Here is a 20,284-nt window from a genome sequence, read left to right on the forward strand (position 1 = left end):
TTAAATGCAAAATTAGGATTAGGAGGGAGTAGAAAATATCTAGGAACTTGATCTTTCCTGGATTGGACTCTATTGTTTTAGAGGTTAAGTAAAGGGAGGAGCCAAATCCCCAAAAATGAGTTTCCCTATTTCTAAAGGAGGGTCAATAGTCAATAGCCAGGATCTACATTCTGGTTACACCCTTGATTACCAGAAAATGCAGCTGCAAGGACATATTTGAAAAAGAGAGAAAAAGTATTGTCTTTGCTTTTAGGACTGGCTATTATCCAGAAAATGGGTTCTCAAATAAACTGGTGCTGGAATTTCTGAGCCAAATTATTTGATAGAGGCCATTATTTTGCCTGATAAATACAAAGGAGAGATAGTCAAATACTGGCTAAAATGTAATGTCAGGCATCTCTTCCTCAACCATCCACGCAGGGGAAAAAGGCATCCACAGCGGGCCTTTTGAGGAACCTCATGAGGGTTAAATTAGTTCTACCTACCAGGAAAATCTGAGGATACATCTGGTAGGCCGAACCCCCCTAAAAGTTTAGGTATGCCCTGGCAAGAAAGGAACTCTCATTCACTACTGATGGGAATGCCATCTAGTCCAGCCTTTATGGAAAATAGTATGGAGATTCTGCAAACAACTGGAAACTGACCTCCCATATAATCCAGCTATACCTATCCTAGGGATATGCCCTAGGCACACAAAAATACAATTCAAAGATGCCTTCTGCATACCTATATTCATTGCAGCACTATTTACAATAGTCAGAATCTGGAAACAACCCAGATGCCCAACTATAGATCAGTGGCTCAAGAAACTGTGGTATAACACACAATGGAATACTTTGCAGCCATCAGGAATAATGAAGTCATGAAATTTTGCTATACATGAATGGACATGGAAACTATTATGCTAAGTGAAATAAGTTAAAGGGATATGTCAACAATGTTATACATTTTCTTTAAATAAATTAAAAAGAGGGGCCTGGAGAGATAGCACAGTGGCGTTTGCCTTACAAGCAGCCGATCCAGGACCAAAAGGTGGTTGGTTCGAATCCCAGTGTCCCATATGGTCCCCCGTGCCTGCCAGGAGCTATTTCTGAGCAGACAGCCAGGAGTAACCCCTGAGCACCACCAGGTGTGGCCCAAAAAAACAAAATAAATAAATAAATAAATAAATAAATAAATAAAAATAATAAGAAAAATAAATAAGTCAGGGGGCGAGAGATAGACACAGATTAGTCTCACTCATCTATGGAATTTAAGAAAAATAAAAGATTGGGCTGGAGCGATAGCACAGAGGCAGGATGTTTGTCTTGCCAGCTGCAGACAGCTGGGTTCAATTCCCGGCATCCCATGTGGTTCCCGGGCCTGCCAGGAGCGATTTCTGAGCACAGAGCCAGGAGTTAACTCCTGAGCGCTGTGGATCTGGCACTAAAAAAAAAAATAAAGAAAAAGAAAAGACATTGTAATAATACCCAGAGACAATAGAGATGAGGTCTGGAAGGACCAACTCACGATATGAAGCTAACCACAAAGAGTGGTATGTGCAGTTAGAGAAATAATTACACTAGCAACTATCATGACAATGGTAGTATGTGAGCGAAATATAATGCTTCTCTTTAATACAGGCAGGGAGGATAGGGAGATGGAGGCATTGGTGGTGGGAAGGTTGCATTGGTGAATGGGGGGGCATTCTTTTTTATAACTGAAACCCAACTACAAACATGTTTGTAAATAAATTTAATAATTAAATAAAGTTATTATGGAAAAAAACTAAAAAAAGAAAAAGTACTCAACTAAAGTAGAAGAATGGATATAATAAAGGTTATGGGGAACAAATATGAAATTAGAAAGTGGAAATGCAAAAGGGGAAAATCATTGCAATGAAATTATTTGAGATGAAACTGATAAAACTTTAGCCAGAACAAGCATTTAAAAATTGTTTTATAAATTTTATTATTCATTAATCTATACATTTTTGTTCGCTGTGGTGCCATACCCGGCGGCACTCAGAAGAACTCTTAGCTCTGTGCTCAGGAATTTCTTGTGGTGCTGAGGGACCATATGGGATGCCAGGATTGAACCTGGGTCTGGCATACAAGGCAAACATCCTTCCTGTTGTACTATCTTTCCAGCCCCTCATAATTTTTATTTTTAAATTGTTTATTTTTCTTCATTGTAAAGGGATACCCAGCATCGCTATGGCATTACTACTGGCTGTGTGCTCAGAATCATTTCAGCAGATTAGGGGGACCATATAGGATGTTAAGGATCGAACCCAGGCCGGCCACGTGCAAGGCATACATCCTAAATAACTGCTATCGCTTCGACCCCAAATTGTTTCAATTAAAAAAAAAGTCCCTCCCCAGGGAACACTCCTGGTGATTATATTGCCAAGCGGTACAGACCAGTTAATTCATTGCTCTAGCCTGCTTTGCCATACCATTCTGATCCTGTGGTGCTAGAGACCATCAGGGAATCATTAGCTGACTCTGGGGATTGAATTTGGGCTCTTCCATGTAGGAGGCACATTTCCTATCTCTTTAAGTTATTTCCTTTGCCAGGAGATTTTGAGATTAAGTTATTCAAAGGTACTTTTAGTATCATGAGGGATGTTTCTCTGGTAAAGGTGGTGCCTTATTCAGTGACTTAGTTATGTCCCGGGTGGTATACTCTTGGTGGTATTTATGGGGGGACCATATAGTACAGGGATCAAACTGGGGCCAGTTAAGACTAAGACCTGATTTGAAAATAATCTTTAGTTTGGGGGCTACACCTTGTCATACAAAGGGATTACTCCTGGGTCTATACTCAGGAATTACTTCTGGCAGTAATCTGGGGACCATAAGGGATGCCAAGAAGCAAACCCAGGTCAGCTACATGCCAAGCAAGTGTCCTACTCTCTACTATTTCTCCAGCTACTGAAATTTTTTGTTAGTTTGTTTTTGTTTTTGGGTCACACCTGGTGGTGCTCAGAGGTTTACTCCTGCCTCTATGCTCAGTCATCACTCCTGGTGGGCTCAGGCAACCACATGAGATGTTGAGTTGGCTGTATACATGGCAAAGCCCTACCTGTTATACTATGGCTCTGGGCCCTGAAATTCTATATTTTTAAAGTGGCCCTGAAAGGCCTGGTGAATATTAATATTATGGCATAATTTCATGGCTTAATTTCTTTAGAAGGGAATGTATTACTCTGAGTCATCTCATTTTATCTACTGTTAAAGGTTATTTCTTTTGGTTTGGTTTGGTTTGGTTTGGTTTTTGGGCCACACCCGGCAGTGCTCAGGGGTTACTCCTGGCTGTCTGCTCAGAAATAGCTCCTGGCAGGCACGTGGGACCATACGGGACACCTGGATTCGAACCAACCACCTTTGATCCTGGATCGGCTGCTTGCAAGGCATTCGCCGCTGTGCTATCTCTCTGGGCCCAGGTTATTTGTTTTTAATAATAGAAACTTGATGTTCTAAGTAAATACCATCAACTGTCCTTCCTTATACTATCAATAATAAATCTGTTCTTTTTTTCCTCTAGGGTCCCTCAAAAGTCAGCAATAAAACCCAGCACCTCACACGTACTTGTCATGTGCTCTGCCCTAAGCTTGGTTGCCTTTAACAGTAGAGAAAATGAGATGACTCAAAGTAATACATTCCCTGCTAGTCATTAAAAAGTTTTCAGGCACCAGCCATATGCTTGACAAATATTTGCAATGGGATAGTGATTTAATTTGATCACTTCAGGTTCCTTCTGACTCATAAGATGATCTAACATTCTATTACTCCATGATTAACACAGAAGGAACATTGTAAAAAAAACTACATTTGGTTTCACTATCAAATAATTAGGATGCGGGGCTGGAGAGATAGCACAGCGGTGTTTGCCTTGCAAGCAGCCCATCTAGGACCAGGACCTAAGGTGGTTGGTTCGAATCCCAGCGTCCCATATGGTCCCCCGTGCCTGCCAGGAGCTGTTTCTGAGCAAATAGCCAGGAGTAACCCCTGAGCACAGCTGGGTGTAGCCCAAAAACAAAACAAAACAAAAAGAAATAATTAGGATTCCTGATGAAATGGAGAGAAGCTAATACAGTACCTCTCCTCTCCTTCCCTCCCCTCTTTCTTCTCTCCCTTCCCCTCTCCCTCCCTTCCTTCCTTGTTTTTGGGCTACATCCAGCTGTGCTTAGTTTTCACTCCTGGCTATGCTCAAGGATCATTCTTTGCTGGGGGGGGGGGGTAGGGGGGCGGGTTTCACACCCCATGGCACTCGGGTTACTCCTGGCTCTGCACTCAGAATTCACTCCTGGCTTGGGGACCATATGGGATGCCGAGGATGAAACCCGAGTTCGTCCTGGGTCAGCCGCATGCAAGACAAACACCCTACCACTGTGCTACCACTCTGGCACCAAGGATCATTCTTGGAAGTGCTCAGAGGACCATATGAGGTTGAACCCAGGTCATCCACATGCAAGGCAAAACCATTACCCATTCAACTATCTCTCCAGCCTCTAATAATATTTTTTTCTTTGAAATACAGCTTTGCGTAGTCTAGAGAGATCATTTATACACACAGATTATATGTATATAATTGTGTGTGTGTGTTAGTCATACACACTGGTGAAGGAAGTGTTCTATTTATGACTGAAAACCAACTACAATCATGCTTGTAATCATAGTGCTTAAGTAAAGATTTTTTATAAAAATAATAAACTCATACATAGAATTCCTCTCTACATGTCTTATTTTTGTGCATGTCTATATACATGTATCTAAGCATAAATGTATATATACAGATATATAATATATGCACATAATTTAGTAATATATTATGTAATTTAGTAATAATAATACACATAATTAGTAATCATGTGTTTGATATTTTTGTTTGTTTGTTTTTGGATCACACCCAGAAGCACTCAGGGGCTACTCCTGGCTCCACGCTCAGAAATCGCTCCTGGCAGGCTCAGGGGACCATATGGGATGCCGGGATTCAAACCACCATCCTTCTGCATGCAAGGCAAATGCCCTATCTCCTTGCTATCTCTCTGGCCCTGCTGTGTTTGATTTTTTGTTTGTTTGTTGTTAAGCCAGAACAGCTGCTCTTGGGAGGGGAACTTGTGGTGCTGGGGTATCAAATCTGGGACTCCAAATATTTGAGCTGTCTCCCTAGTTCCATAGTTCCTAGTTTGCTGTGTGTGTGTGTGTGTGTGTGTGTGTGTGTGTGTGTGTGTGTGTGTGTGGTTTTGGATCACACCCGGCAGTGCTCAGGGGAAACTCCTGGCTCCATGCTCAAAAATTGCTCCTGGCAGGCACAGGGGACCATATGGGATGCTGGGATTTGAACCAATGACCTTCTGCATGAAAGGCAAACGCGTTACCTCCATGCTATCTCTCCAGCCCCCCATATTTGCTTTTTTATGTTTTTTAACGGCAAGAGAGATAGAACAGGGGTAAGACACTTGCCTGGCATACAGCCAACTCAGGTTTAGTCTCTGGCTCCTTTGCCCCTGACTAGGAGTGAAGTGTTAAGCTAGGAGGAAGCCCTGAGTACTGTCGGGTGTACTTTACGGTATCTCTATTTAAATAATTATCAGTTTTCCTGATCTTTGGAGTGCTAACCTTTGCATTGACTTCCTGACCATCATGCTTCGTCTTCCTGTCATTTGACTTGCTCCTCTAAGAACAGGAAGTTACCAAAATGATAGCGGTCCTTTTTTAATTCAATAAATAAAGTGTTAATTAATTTATTTATTTTGGTTTTAGGGTCACACCCAGTAGTGCTCAGGAGTTACTCCTGGCTTTATGCTCAAAAGTCATGCCTGACAGGCTCTGTGGACTACATATGATGCCGGGTATCGAACTTGGCTTGGTCTGAGTTGGCTGTGTGCAAGGAAGGCACAATGCCCTACTCGCTATACTATCACTTTGGTGATATGTTAACCATTTTTGCCATAACTAGTACTATTTTGTCACATCATCTGAATAGACATGGAAATTCTGTAGATAGAATTTTTATTAATATGAGAAAATTTGGCTCCTAGAGGGTAGTTTCCTCTTAGTAAAAACACTTACTTTTAGGGCCTGGAGAGATAGCACAGCGGCATTTGCCTTGCAAGCAGCCGATCCAGGACCAAAGGTGGTTGGTTCGAATCCCGGTGTCCATATGGTCCCCCGTGCCTGCCAGGAACTATTTCTGAGCAAATAGCCAGGAGTAACCCCTGAGCACCGCCGGGTGTGGCCAAAAAAAAAAAAAAAAAAAAACACTTATTTTTAAAGGGCAATAATTTTGTACTTCCTGCTTGAAATTGAGGGTGGAGAGACTGGAGAGTTCAGTGAGCTCTGGCCCATTCTGTCTCAGGACTATTTTGTCCCTGAGCACTGCTGGGAACAACCACTGAGCATGGAACAGCGAATAGCCCCTCAGGACTGCAACTTCTGTGTGTGATCAGAACTAACTAAAGAAAAGACAAAAAGTAATGAAAATATCCTTCATTAATTCCTTTTCTTGGATTAATATTTATTTCCTGTTTGACAGGCAGTGATGACTTCAAAAGATTTTAATATAGAAGCTCCCAGTTATTTATCCAAAGAATCTGAAGTCCTCATTTATGCCAAAGAAGATTCACAGTGCATTGATTGTTTCCAAGCTTTGATACCAGTGCACTACCGCTACCATCGGCCTCATAGTAAGGATGGAGAAACCTTCGTTGTGGTCAATAATCCTGATTTATTGATATATTGTGACCAAGGTAAGGGTTGTTGCAAGTCTTTTCTGAGGTTTGAAAATAAAAAAATTGGACAAGTCAAAAGCTTGTATATATTTTTTTCTGTTCTTTTAACTTTCTGGTTTAAAATAAGCAAAGCTAGAGAAACATTTCACTAGTATATAAACTATTACGATGCAGATATCCTTGTAACTATTGCAAATAGAACGTCAGTTATCCCAACTACAATTTCAGGTGTCCTGTTCCAATCATATCCACCGCCTTTCCTCTAAGAATAATGTACTACCCCAAGGCTGGAGCAGTAGTACAGCAGTTCGAGTGTTTACCTTGTATAATGCTGACCTGGGTTTGATCCTTGGTATTCCATATTGTCCTTTGAGTATAGCCAATAGTGATCTCTGAGTCCAGAACTAGGTGTAAACCCTTAGCACCACTGGGTGTGACTCACCCCCTGAAAAAAAAGAATGATTTACTTTCTTGACTTTTTTTTTTTTCTCGTTTTTGGATCACACCCAGCAGCGCTCAGGGATTACTCCTGGCTCTGTGCTCAGAAATCACTCCTGGCAGGCTCAGGGGACCATATGGGATATCAGGATTCGAACCATTGTCCTTCTGCATGCAAGGCAAACACCCCATCTCCATGCTATCTCTCTGCCCCATTCTTGACTTTTTTGGGAAAGGTCACACCCAGCAGTGCTCAGGACTAGCACAGGGAACCATATGGGTTGCCTGGGAACAAATTCAGGTTGGCTACATGCAAAGCCTTACCCCTGAAGTACTGTTACTCTGGTCCTATATGTTACATTTTAGATGATTACTGTTTTGGGGGGGGAAGCCACATCCGTTGGCACTCGGGTTACTCCTTGCTCGGTGCTCAGAAATCACTCATGGTAGTGCTCAGGGGACCATATACGATGCCAGGGATCAAACCCGGATCAGCATTGTGCAAGATTACCTTTTTTTTTTGTTTGTTTTTGTTTTGTTTTGTTTTGTTTTGTTTTTGGGCCACACCCGGTAACGCTCAGGGGTTACTCCTGGCTATGCGCTCAGAAGTTGCTCCTGGCTTGGGGGACCATATGGGACACCGGGGGATCGAAACAGGTCCGTCCAAGGCTAGTGTAGGCAAGGCTGGCACCTTACCTCTAGCGCCACCGCCCGGCCCCCCAAGATTACCTTTTAAGTGTCCTAATGTCCTGGTGGAATTTGTTAAAGAGAGTCTATCATTTTGTATTGTCTTAGTCACTCACTTTGAATCAACTACTAAAGCAAAGCAGCATGTGACAAATGAGTCCAAGTTATATCAAAATCCTCAAATTCACGTGCACCAATATAAAGACTGATCTGAATTCTAGTCCAGATTCAGGTTTTTTGATGATGTTCTACCTTCTTTTCTCAGAACTTCCAATTTTGAAATGCTGGGGTCAGTCAAAAGTAGCACTTCCTTGTGCTTTGAAGAGTAAGGATATCTGCCTGTGGAACAATATGAAATATAAATCAGTAAGCTAATATTTTATGTTGCTTTGGCATTTCAGGAATTAGCATCTTTTGTTTGTATTTGTTTTGAGGCCACATCCTTTGGCGCTCAGTTATTCCTGTCTCTGTGCTCAGAAATCACTCTTGCCAGGCGTGGGGGACCTTATGGGATGTTAGGAATTGAATAGGCAAATGCCCTACTCCTATGCTGTATAAGAATTAACGTCTGGGTCGGAGAGATAGCATGGAGGTAAGGCGTTTGCCTTTCATGCAGAAGGTCATCGGTTCGAATCCCGGAATCCCATATGGTTTCCTGAGCCTGCCAGGTGCGATTTCTGAGTGTGGAGCCAGGAGTGACCCCTGAGTGTTGCCGGGTGTGACCCAAAAACCAAAAAAAAAAAAAAAAAAAAAAAAAAGAATTAGCATCTTAGGGGCCAGAGAGATGGCACGGAGGTTGGGCATTTGCCTTGTATGCAAAAAGACAGTGGTTTGAATTCTGCCATCCCATATGGTCCCCTGAGTCTGCCAGGAGCGATTACTGAGTTTAAAACCAGTAGTAACCCCTGAGCGCTGCCAGGTGTGACCCAAAAAACCAAACCAAAGCAAAACAAAAAAGTATCTTATATCCCCTACAGTATTCTGCTGTAGAAAGCTATTAATATTTTTTTTAAATATATCTTTGCTACTTATGGCAGTAGTGGGTGTTAATTTTTTTGTTTCGTTTTGTTTTTGGGTCCCACCTGGCAGAGCTCAGAGGTTACTCTTGGCTCTGTACTCAAAAATCACTCTGGGGGCTGGAGAGATAGCATGGCAGTAAGGCATTTGGCTTGCTTGCAGGACAGTGGTTCGAATTCCGCCATTGAGCACTGCAGGTGTGACCCAAAAACCAAAAAGAAAAAAAAAAGAAATCACTCTGTCAGGCTCAGGGGACCATATGGGATGCCAGAGATCAAACCCAGGTATGTCCCGGGTTGTCTGCGTGCAAGGTAAATGCCCTACTGCTGTGCTATCGCTCCTGCCCAGGTCCCCTTTTTTTTGGTTTATTTGGTTTTTTTGTTTCAGGGCCACACCTGGTGACATTCAGGGGTTACTCCTGGCTCTGCTCTCAGAAATCATTCCTGGCAGGCTCAGGGACCATATGGATACTGGAGATTGAACCCAGGTTGGCAGCGTGCAAGGCAAACACCCTACCCGCTGTGCTATCACTCTGCCCCCAGTGATTCCTCATTTGTATAAAGTCAAAGAATCAATTTAGATGCTGCTGGAGATTCAGGGTTATTCTCATAAGCCCATGCCTCCTTGTTCCATTGTGTAAGTAAAGCTAATATACTTTATAAAGGTATGGGACAGTAAAGAAAAACAGTGGCATGTCAGTTTGGTTTGGTTCATCAAGAATATCTTTATTCAGGGGCCGAAGTAGTGGCACAGGCAGTAGGGTGTTTGCCTTGCACGAGCTAACCTAGGATGGACCATGGTTCGATCCCTGACATCCTATATGGTCCCTTAAGCCCTGAACGATTTCTAAGTGCATAGCTAGGAGTAACCCCTGAGCGTCACAAGGTGTAGCCCAAAAAAACAAACCGCTGTAAAACATTTGCCTTACCATATGGGACGCCAGGGATCTAGCCACGGTCCGTCCTAGGTTAGTGCATGCAAGGCAAATGCCCTACCACTTGTGCCACTGCTCTGGCCCCCATTTTTTTTTTAAAGATTTTGTTTTATGAACCATTCCAGGGTGGATGCTGGGGGTAACATGGGGTTCCAATGTACAAAGCATGTGCTGTAGCCCTTTATTCTATCTCCTTCGTCTCTCTCTTTTAAAACAAAAATTCCTGGGGGTTTGCCGAGAATAGTATAGCATGTAAGGCACTTGGTTTTTTGTTTTTTTGTTTTGTTTTGTTTTGTTTTGTTGTTTGTTTTTTGGGCCACACCTGGTGACACTCATGGGTTACTCCTGGCTATGCGCTCAGAAGTCGCTCCTGGCTTGGGGGACCATCTGGGATGCCAGGGGATCGAACCGCGGTCCGTCCAAGGCCTCTAGCGCGCCACCGCCCAGCCACAAGGCACTTGTCTTGTATGTTGCTGACCAAGGCTTAAAACCTTTGCAAGGTAAGGGCCCTAACCTCTGTGTTCTCTCTCTGGCCTTTGAAAAAAAATTAAAAGCTATTTGGGTAAAGAAACAACAAAATGGGCCCGAAGAGATAGCACAGCGGTGTTTGCCTTGCAAGCAGCCAATCCAGGACCAAAGGTGGTTGGTTCGAATCCCAGTGTCCCATATGGTCCCCTGTGCCTGCCAGGAGCTATTTCTGTCTGAACAGACAGCCAGAAGTAACCCCTGAGCACTGCCGGGTGTGGCCCAAAAACCAAAAAAAAAAAAAAAAAAAACCAAGTGCCTTACATGCTATACTATTCTCGGCAACCCCCCAGGAATTTTTGTTTTAAAAGAGGGGTTCGACCCCCAGTGTCCCATATGATCCCCCAAGTCAGGAGTGATTTCTGAGTGTATAACCAGGATAACCCCTGAGCGTCACTGGGGGTAGCCCCCCCAAAAAAAAATACTCTGAAAAAATGTCAGAATTTAATGAGAATTTAATTCTAGGACTTGAGAATATTGTGAGACTTGAGTAATTCTGGGAATTAGATGAAATAGTGAATCCAAAAGAATTATTCTAACAGTTACTCAAACAATACCTTAATCCACATATGATGTTTTATTAACTAAAAGATGTTCAAAGGAAAAAAAGTTGAAGAAATAGTTATCTTGCATGGGATATGCATTTTAAGTTCTTGTTTTTCTGTTCCTCTCTCTCTAGGTCTATAAGAACGTGGCTGTACAGGTTCCAGTAGGCCTGACTGTACATACTTCCTTAGTCTACTCCGTGACTCTGCTTGTTACCATCCTGTGTTCTTCTTTGATCCTTATGGCTGTTTTCAAATATGGAGATTTTTCCCTATAAAATGTTTGCACTTGGGCCCGGAGAGATAGCACAGTGGTGTTTGCCTTGCAAGCAGCCAATCCAGGACCTAAGGTGGTTGGTTTGAATCCCGGTGTCCCATATGATCCCCCGTGCCTGCCAGGAGCTATTTCTGTCTGAGCAGACAGTCAGGAGTAACCCCTGAGCACTGCCGGGTATGGCCCAAAAACCAAAAAAAAAAAAAAAAATGTTTGCACTTAAAATAAGACCTACCCATTAACGACTAGAGAATGATGCAATTATGTCATTTCTTTTGTTATTTTTGGCAAAAATGTGTTTTCTTAGGAAATTCTGGGTCATTCTGAACAGATTTCCAAAATTTAATGCTGGGTAGGCCTTTGATTCCTTAAATGTTAGGGCCAATAGAGGATGTTTAATTCTACTAATGTTTGTTTTGTGAGAAGTGACTTACTATTTTCACTTGGGCTAGGAAAATGAGTTCTTTTTCTGTTAGATCCCATTTAAAAAGTCATAACTAAAAATAATTTAGACAGAGCATCTTGAAGTCACTTTCAGAGTTTCCAAAGCAGTCATTAAAATAGAAAAAAATTAAATTATTAATATTAAAATTGTTTGGGGCCGGGTAGGTGGCGCTGGAGGTAAGGTGTCTGCCTTGCAAGCGCTAGCCAAGGAAGGACCGCGGTTCGATCCCCCGGCGTCCCATATGGTCCCCCCAAGCCAGGGGCGATTTCTGAGCACATAGCCAGGAGTAACCCCTGAGCTTCAAACCAAAAAAAAAAAAAAAAAAAAAAAAAAAAAAAATATTAAAATTGTTATTCCTTGAAGCTTTTTTCCTTTTTTTTTTTTTTTTGCCACACCTTTATTCCTTGCCCAGGCTCAGGAATCACTCCAATGCATTCTCGGCAGACCTGATAGGCTGCCAGGGATTTAACCCGACTTGAACATATACAAGGCAAGTGCCCTGTTGCTCTGGCTCCTGAACATTTCTATTCTTTATATTGTGTAGTACTTATTTTGAACATATTGATTTTGACAGATTGATAAGGAGCTCGATGAAATTGATCACTAGAATTGAATTTTTATTTAGCATTAAATCTGTCAGAAAATTCTGATTGTCATTTTAAAGAATATATTAAGTTGTACATTTATAATCTTTGTATTTTCAGATTGTTGTTTTTGGATTTTTTGGGAGAGCCACACCTGGCTGTGCTCAGGGTGTACTTTTAGCTCTATGCTCAGGGATCATTTCTGGCAGCCTCAGGGATCATATCTAGTGTCAGAGATTCAATCATATATAAGGCAAGCATTGTACCAACTGTACTAGCTCTCTGATCCTAGGTGTTCGCTTTTGCTTTTTGTTTTTATTTTTCATTATTAAAAACAAAAGATCTGGGGCCGGGCAGTGGCGCTAAAGGTAAGGTGCCTGCCTTGCCAGCGCTAGCCTTGGACGGACCGCGGTTCGATCCCCCGGTGTCCCATATGGTCCCCAAAGCCAGGAGCAACTTCTGAGCGCATAGCCAGGAGTAGCCCCTGAGCATTACCGGGTGTGGCCCAAAAATCAAAAAAAAAAAAAAAGATCTTGGTTTAATGTTATACCTCAGGGAAAAGTACAAAAAAGAAATGAAACTGAGTTTCATAGCTAATTAAAAAAAATAAAAGGCAAGTATGCACCTTTTTTTTCACTTAGGGGAAATAAGTTTTAAAATAGAAGACTAGCCAAGGAATGGGCTGGCATTGTTTTAAATAATGTAATGAGACATATGTTTATTATACTGTTGCTTCTTAATTTCCTAAAATATTTTGGTGTTCTTTTGGGAATAAATATTTAAAATAGGATAAATATGGCTTGACTAGTCATAATTCTTTTTTTGTTATTTGTATGTGGACTCATTGGGAATTCACTACCAAATCTTTCCCTTCAGTGTGAGGGCCTGAGGGAGGGAACACAGTGCTGTTCAGGCCTGCTGTGCTTGAGGCTTCTAGGGCTATACCCAGACATGCTTGGGTGCCACCAGGACTGCTGGCAATGATGCCCAGTGGACCCTGTGCTCAGAAATCACTCCTGAGAGGCTCGGGGGACCATATGGGATGCTGGGATTTGAACCACTGTCCTTCTGCATGCAAGGCAAACGCCTTACCTCCATGTGATCTCATGACCCTGAAACATGAAATATTGAAAAGTGCTGGGGCCGGGCGGTGGCGCTAAAGGTAAGGTGCCTGCCTTGCCTGCGCTAGCCTTGGACGGACCGCGGTTTGATCCCCCGGTGTCCCATATGGTCCCCCAAGCCAGGAGCAACTTCTGAGCGCATAGCCAGGAGTAACCCCTGAGCGTTACCGGGTGTGGCCCGAAAACCAAAAAAAAAAAAAAGAAAAGTGCTGTAAAGCCAAAATTTTAGAGATGTTTAAAATGACTAAAATTTCAACCCATTTGACTTTAGCATTTTCCTTTTTCTTTATTTTAGTTCTTGGGCAATATATTACAATGCTATGGAAACCCTGGCATTGAACTCAAGCTTCCCACATGTCCTCCAGCTTGTTGAGCTCTCTTCAGCCCTGTTTAGTATTTTCTTATAAGAAAACATTCTAAGATTTATAAGCATTTCTTACACTCTGGATCAAAAAAGTGGCACTGATAATAGATCTATATATAAGACAAAATTTATTGATGGCATTTTTCAGTATGGTTAAACAGGATGGGCTGCATGATACTTTATTTGGAGTGGAGGCTTCACTGGTGGTGCTTAGGTCTCTATCCTAGTGATGCTCGAGGGACCATAGGCTTTGCCAGTGATTGAGTCAAGGTCAATTATAGGCAAGACAAAACACCTTAACCCCCTTACCATCTCCCTGGCTCCTACATGGTATCTTCTAATTTCAGGTGCACATGTCTTGTGTTTGTGTCTATATACATATAATATACATTGTATTTACATGTGTATATATAAACACATGCCTATGTATTTGCATATTAGAACCAAATTTTGTTACTGTTCAAACAAGTTTTTTTTTGGGGGGGTGGGGAGAACCACACCTGGCAGTGCTCAAGGGTTATTTCTGGCTCTGCACTCAAATTGCTCCTGACAGGCTCAGGGGACCATGTGGGATGCTGGGGATCCAACCTGGGTTAGCCATTTACAAGGTAAATGCCCTCCTATTTGCTATTGCTCCGACCCTTAAACAAGTTTTGTTTTATTTTGGTTTTGGGGTCATACCTGGCAGCACTCGGGTTACTTCTGGCTTTGCACTCAGAATTACTCCTGTACAGAGACTGGCACACATCACAAAGAACAAGATCAGTGCTGGTGGGCATGTGGAGAGAAAGGAACTCTCATTCACTGCTGGTGGGAATGCTGTCTAGAAAAGCCTTTATGGAAAAAAATATGGAGATTCCTTAAAAAACTGGAAATTGAGCTCCCATATGATCCAGCTATACCACTCCTAGGGATATACTCTAGGAACACAAAAGTACAATACCTCACACCTATATTCATTGCAGCGCTATTTACAATAGCCAGACTCTGGAAACAACCAAGATGCCCTTCAACAGATGAATGGCTAAAGAAACTGTGGTACATATACACAATGGAATATTATGCAGCCATGAGGAGAGATGAAGCCATGAAAATTTCCCATACATGGATGTACATGGAATCTATGATGCTGAGTAAAATAAGTCAGATGGAGAGAGACAGAATAGTCTCACTCATCTATAGGGTTTTTTTTTTGTTTTGTTATTTGGTTTTTGGGTCATACCCGGCAGAGCTCAGGGGTTACTCCTGGCTCTATGCTCAGAAATTGCTCCTGGCAGGATTGGGGGATCATATGGAATGCCAGGATTTGAACCACCGTCCTGCATGTAAGGCAAATGCCTTAACTCCATGCTATCTCTCTGGCCCCATAGTTTTTTTTTTGTTTTGTTTTTTGTTTTTGGTTTTTGGGTCACACCCGGCAGTGCTCAGGGGTTACTCCTGGCTGTCTGCTCAGAAATAGCTCCTGGCAGGCACGGGGGACCCTATGGGACACCGGGATTCGAACCAACCACCTTTGGTCCTGGATCGGCTGCTTGCAAGGCAAACACCGCTGTGCTATCTCTCCGGGCCCGCCCCATAGTTTTAAGAAAAATTAAAGACATTATTGTAATAATGCCCAGAGACAATAGAGATGAGGGCTGGAAGGACTGGCTTACAATATAATGCTTGCCACAAAGAACGGTGAGTGCAGTTAGGGAATACACTAACAACTATCATGACAATCGTTTTGTTTTTTTTTTAATCGTTTTATTCTTTTTTTTTATCATGACAATCTTAATGAGTGAGAGAAGTAGAATGTCTCCAACTCTGATACAGGCAGGGGCTGGGAAGGAGGGGGCATTGGTGGTGGGAATGTTGCACTGGTGAAGGGGAGTGTTCTGTTTATGACTGAAACCCAACTACAATCATGCTTATAATCATGGTGCTTAACGATTAAAAAAAGGAGGGGGGGCAGAGAGATAGCATGAAGGTAGGGTATTTGCCTTGCAGAAGGACCATGGTTTGAATTCTGGCATCCCATATGGTCCCCCGAGCCTGCCAGGAGCGATTTCTGAGCGTAAAGCCAGGAGTGACTCCTGAGTGCTGGCGTGTGTGACCCAAAAACCAAAAAAAAAATTAAAAAAAAATTTTTTTTTTTTGGTTTTTGAGTCACACCCGTCAGTGCTCAGGGGTTGCTCCTGGCTCTATGCTCAGAAACCACCCCCAGCAGGCACAGGGGACCATATGGATGCCGGGATTTGAACCAACGACCTTCTGCATGAAAGGCAAATGCCTTACCTCCATGCTATCTCTCCGGTCCCAAATTTAAAAAAATTTAAAAAGTCACTCCTATCAGGCATGGGGGAGCATATGGGATGCCAGGATTCAAACCACTGTCTGGGATGCCAGGATTCACCACTGGTTTGGCTGTGTGCAAGGCAAACCGCCCTACCACTGTCCTATCTCTCTGGCCTCCCTTAAACAAGTTTTTAAGTTAATAATTAGACTTGTAGATAGAGGAGGCCGGAGAGATAGCATGGAGGCAGAGCGTTTGCCTTGCATGCAGAAGGACTGTGGTTCGAATCCTGGCATTCCATGTGGTCCCCGTGCCTGCTAGGGTTGATTTCTGAGCATAAAGCCCATGTAACCCTTGAGTGATGCCAGGTGTGACACAAAAGCCCCCAAAAAAAGTGTAGATAAGGGCCCGGAGAGATAGCACAGTGGCGTTTGCCTTGCAAGCAGCCGATCCAGGACCAAAGGTGGTTGGTTCGAATCCCGGTGTCCCATATGGTGCCCCGTGCCTGCCAGGAGCTATTTCTGAGCAGACAGCCAGGAGTAACCCCTGAGCACTGCCGGGTGTGGCCAAAAAACAAAAAAAAATTGTAGATAGATATGTGATTCAGAATTCATTAATTTATACAGGTAGCCTCTTTAAAAAAATTTTTTTTTACTGGTTTTTAGACCATATTCGGCAGCTCAGGGGCAATATCCTGAACTCAGTACTTAAGGTCACTCTTGGCATTCCAAAGGAATTGTGTCATTCTGGCAAGTGAAGCATGTACTCTAGCTCTTTGAGCTTTCTCTCTGTCCAACCTCACATCTTGTAGTAGTTGCAGATGACGTGTGTATATACATATATACTTAATTTATGATGTATAATATCTAATTAGTTTTTAGTGGTTTTGCAGGAAGTTACATCCATCAGTGCTTAGTGCTTACTCTTGGTTCTGTGCTCAGATATCACTTCTGCTGGTGTACAGAGGAGGAACCATATCAGTGTCAGGGCTAAGATCCAGGAAGGCTAAAGTGCCCTACCCATTCACTATACTATCCCTCTAGCCCACAGATGACATTACATTTGATATAATAGAATGTTTTTATATTGAATTCTTTATATTTTGTTATTTGAAAAATGAACACATGCTTTGGTTTTAAAATCAGCTTTATAATTCTTTGGGTTTTGTTGTCCTTGTTTATGGACAAGAAAATGGTTGCATGTTCAAAAAAGAAAAGGAAAAAGAAAATTACTGTTCTTTTGACTACCATTCTTTTTTGTTTGTTTATTTTTTGGACCACACCCAGCGGCCCTCAGGGGTTGCTCCTGGCATTACTCTCAGTAATCACTCCTGCAGGCTGCGAGACCATAAGGAATGCCAGGTATATCCAGGATCAGCTGCGTGCCCCACCGCCCACCCTCTCTCCTTCCCTCCCTCTCTCCCTCCCTCCCTTCCTTCCTTTCTTCTTTCCTTCCTTCTTTCCTTCCTCCCTCCCTTCCTCCCTCCCTCCCTCACTTCCTTCCTCCCTCCCTCCCTCCTTCCCTCCTTCCTTCCTTCCGTCCTTTCTTCCTCTCTCCTTTTCTCTTTCCTTCTTTTCTTTCTTCTCTTCTCCTTTCTTTTCTTTCTTTCCTCTCTCCTTCCTTCCTTCCCTCCCTCCCTCTCCTTTCTTTTTCTTTTTCTCTCCTTTTCTCTTTCCTTCTTTTCTTCCTTCTCTTCTCCTTTCTTTTTCTTTCTCTTTCTCTTCTTTCTTTCTTTGTTTTTCTTTCTCTTTCTTTTATTCCTTCCTTCCTCCCTCCCTCTTTCCCTCCCTTCCTTCCTTCCTTTCTTCTTCCATTTTTCAAGGAATTTGAGGCCAACCTGATGGTACCTAAGGTTTTTCCATATTGTGCACTAGAGATCACATTTGCTGCCAAATTTGATATATCACTATATAAACTTCAGGTCTTTATTTTGTTTTGTTTTTGTTTTTCTTTGTTTTGGGGCCACACCTGGTGATGCCCAGAGGTTACTCCTGGCTATGTGCTCAGAAATCACTCCTGGCTTGGCGGACCATAATGGAGGCAGGGGGATCGAACTTTGGTCAGTCCTAGGCTAGCTCAAGCAAGGCAGACGCCTTACCCCTTGCACCACCACACTGGCTTCAAACTTCAGATCTTTTATAGTTTCATTTATTTAACAATACAAAGATTACATTTAATAGCTACAAGATATAACATCAATAATTTCTTAGATTCTTTTTTTTTTTTTTTTTTTTGGTTTTTTTTTTTTTGGGTCACACCCGGCAGTGCTCAGGGGTTACTCCTGGCTGTCTGCTCAGAAATAGCTCCTGGCAGGCACGGGGGAACCATATGGGACACCGGGATTCGAACCAACCACCTTTGGTCCTGGATCGGCTGTTTGCAAGGCAAACACCGCTGTGCTATCTCTCCGGGCCCAATTTCTTAGATTCTTAAGAAGTTCGGCTTATGTACCATGGTTAAAAGTAAGCAGTCTTTTTTTTTTTTTTTTTTTTTTTTTTGGTTTTTGGGCCACACTCGTTTGACGCTCAGGGGTTACTCCTGGCTATGCAACTCATAAATTGTCCCTGGCTTGGGGGGACCATATGGGATGCTGGGGGATCGAACCGCTTGCAAGGCAGACACCTTACCTCTAGCACCACCTTCCCAGCCCCAAAAGTAAGCAGTCTTTGTTGCAGAGTAAAATCTAAAAACCTGTAACTTATATAGCATAGAAAAGCATGTCAATGTTATTGATTTATTTCCTATAAATCAGTTCTTCAGCCAATATATTATTTATGACCACTAGAAGATAACTTAAGCAGGCATAGCAAGACTAAAAGGATCATATATCTTTATTATTTCATCCCCAAAACAGTTACCTGAGTAGGACTCTGAAGACTTAGATCTAAACCACAAGTGAAGTTTTTATGATGCTCCATTATTTCAAGACGAGGGTCAGGTTTTGAAAAGTTCCAGAGTCACACAGAGACAAGAGAGGAGAGCTGGAAGGTCCAGCTCAAGACATGAAGTTAACCACAAAGAGTGATGAGTGCAGTTAGAGAAATAACTAAATTGAGAACTATCCTAACAATGTGAATGAATGAGGGAAGTAGAAAGCCTGTCTCAAGTACAGGTGTCGGTGGGGTAGGGAGGAGGGGGATTTGGGGATATTGGTGATGGGAATGTTGCACTGGTGAAGGGGGTTGATTTTACATGACTGAAACCCAACTGCAATAATGTTTGTAATCAAGGTGTTTAAATAAAGATATTAATTTTAAAAAAGTTCCAGAATTTTATAGTAAAAGCATAGGAACATGAGGCCAGCACAGAAGTATGAAATGGTGAAAATTTCACTCTCCTAATAGCATTGGTGTGACCAAGAAGTTCAAACACTGGTTGTCTTACATTTCTCAATTCCCAGCCTCTCAAACTACACTCAACTGCCCCTGTTATCAGCAATTTTCATTATACTTGCATCAGTCACAACTCAAAATTTCTTTTTTTTTTTTTTTGGTTTTTGGGTCACACCCGGCATTGCTCAGGGGTTACTCCTGGCTGTCTGCTCAGAAATAGCTCCTGGCAGGCACGGGGGACCATATGGGACACCGGGATTCGAACCAACCACCTTTGGTCCTGGATCAGCCGCTTGCAAGGCAAAGGCCGCTGTGCTATCTCTCCGGGCCCACAACTCAAAATTTCTGCCTGGTGTGCTGGAACCACAATTTTGACTCCTGTAGTTTTCACATCCCAGATTCTCAAGAGTTTGATCACTATGTGTCAGTAGCATTGAATACAAAGAATATTCTCCAAAAGGAAGATGAGCATGTGAAGAAAAGGAGGCCAACTACATGCTAGACATTTATATTTGTTTACTTATCTTCACAACATCTGCTGACAAGGAACTTCATTACATCTCCACGTTGCTAGGGATTTGAAGTATATAAAATTCAAATCAGCTGGATAAAAGGTCAGTATTGTCTATCCAGCCCTATGCTATGTTCTTTTGTCTGTAAATAAGATAAAAGCCACCTCATCTAAAGGTGGTGCTGGAACAGTGAGAGTTAGAAAACATTGTTTCTTTGTAGGGCTTGTCTTTTCTTTCTGGTTGCTTTATGCTATACTGCAATTTTGCTTAAGGTTTATGTATCCTGGCTGAGATTTGCTCTGATTTGCTCTGGAATCTGAAGATTTTGTCTTTAATAAATTTTGGAAAATTTTTAACGATTGTCATCATTTATTGCTCCTTTGCTTTGTTTCTCTCTGTTGGAATTCTCATCATTGAGCGTAAGGAGATCATCACAGTTTAGTACCATCTCTCAATTTTTTTCTTCACATATCCTTATTTCCAGGCTCTGAGTAATTTGGATAGATCACCTAC

At 42.4% G+C, this 20,284-nt stretch overlaps 1 protein-coding gene across 1 annotated transcript in view; it reads left to right on the plus strand.

Moving 5' to 3' along the window:
- The window catches only part of PIGX (phosphatidylinositol glycan anchor biosynthesis class X), a 27,791-nt gene extending 16,634 nt beyond the window's left edge, over positions 1-11,157 (plus strand). The window contains exons 6-8 of the mRNA XM_049775620.1: positions 6,523-6,736; positions 8,109-8,209; positions 10,999-11,157. Of these exons, the coding sequence (XP_049631577.1) occupies positions 6,523-6,736; positions 8,109-8,209; positions 10,999-11,142 (459 nt within the window). The 3' untranslated portion in view covers positions 11,143-11,157. The remainder of the gene's footprint in view (positions 1-6,522; positions 6,737-8,108; positions 8,210-10,998) is intronic.
- Positions 11,158-20,284: the final 9,127 nt, after the last annotated feature.

The sequence above is a fragment of the Suncus etruscus genome, chromosome 6 (genome assembly GCF_024139225.1).
Source record: "Suncus etruscus isolate mSunEtr1 chromosome 6, mSunEtr1.pri.cur, whole genome shotgun sequence".
NCBI lineage: Eukaryota > Metazoa > Chordata > Mammalia > Eulipotyphla > Soricidae > Suncus > Suncus etruscus.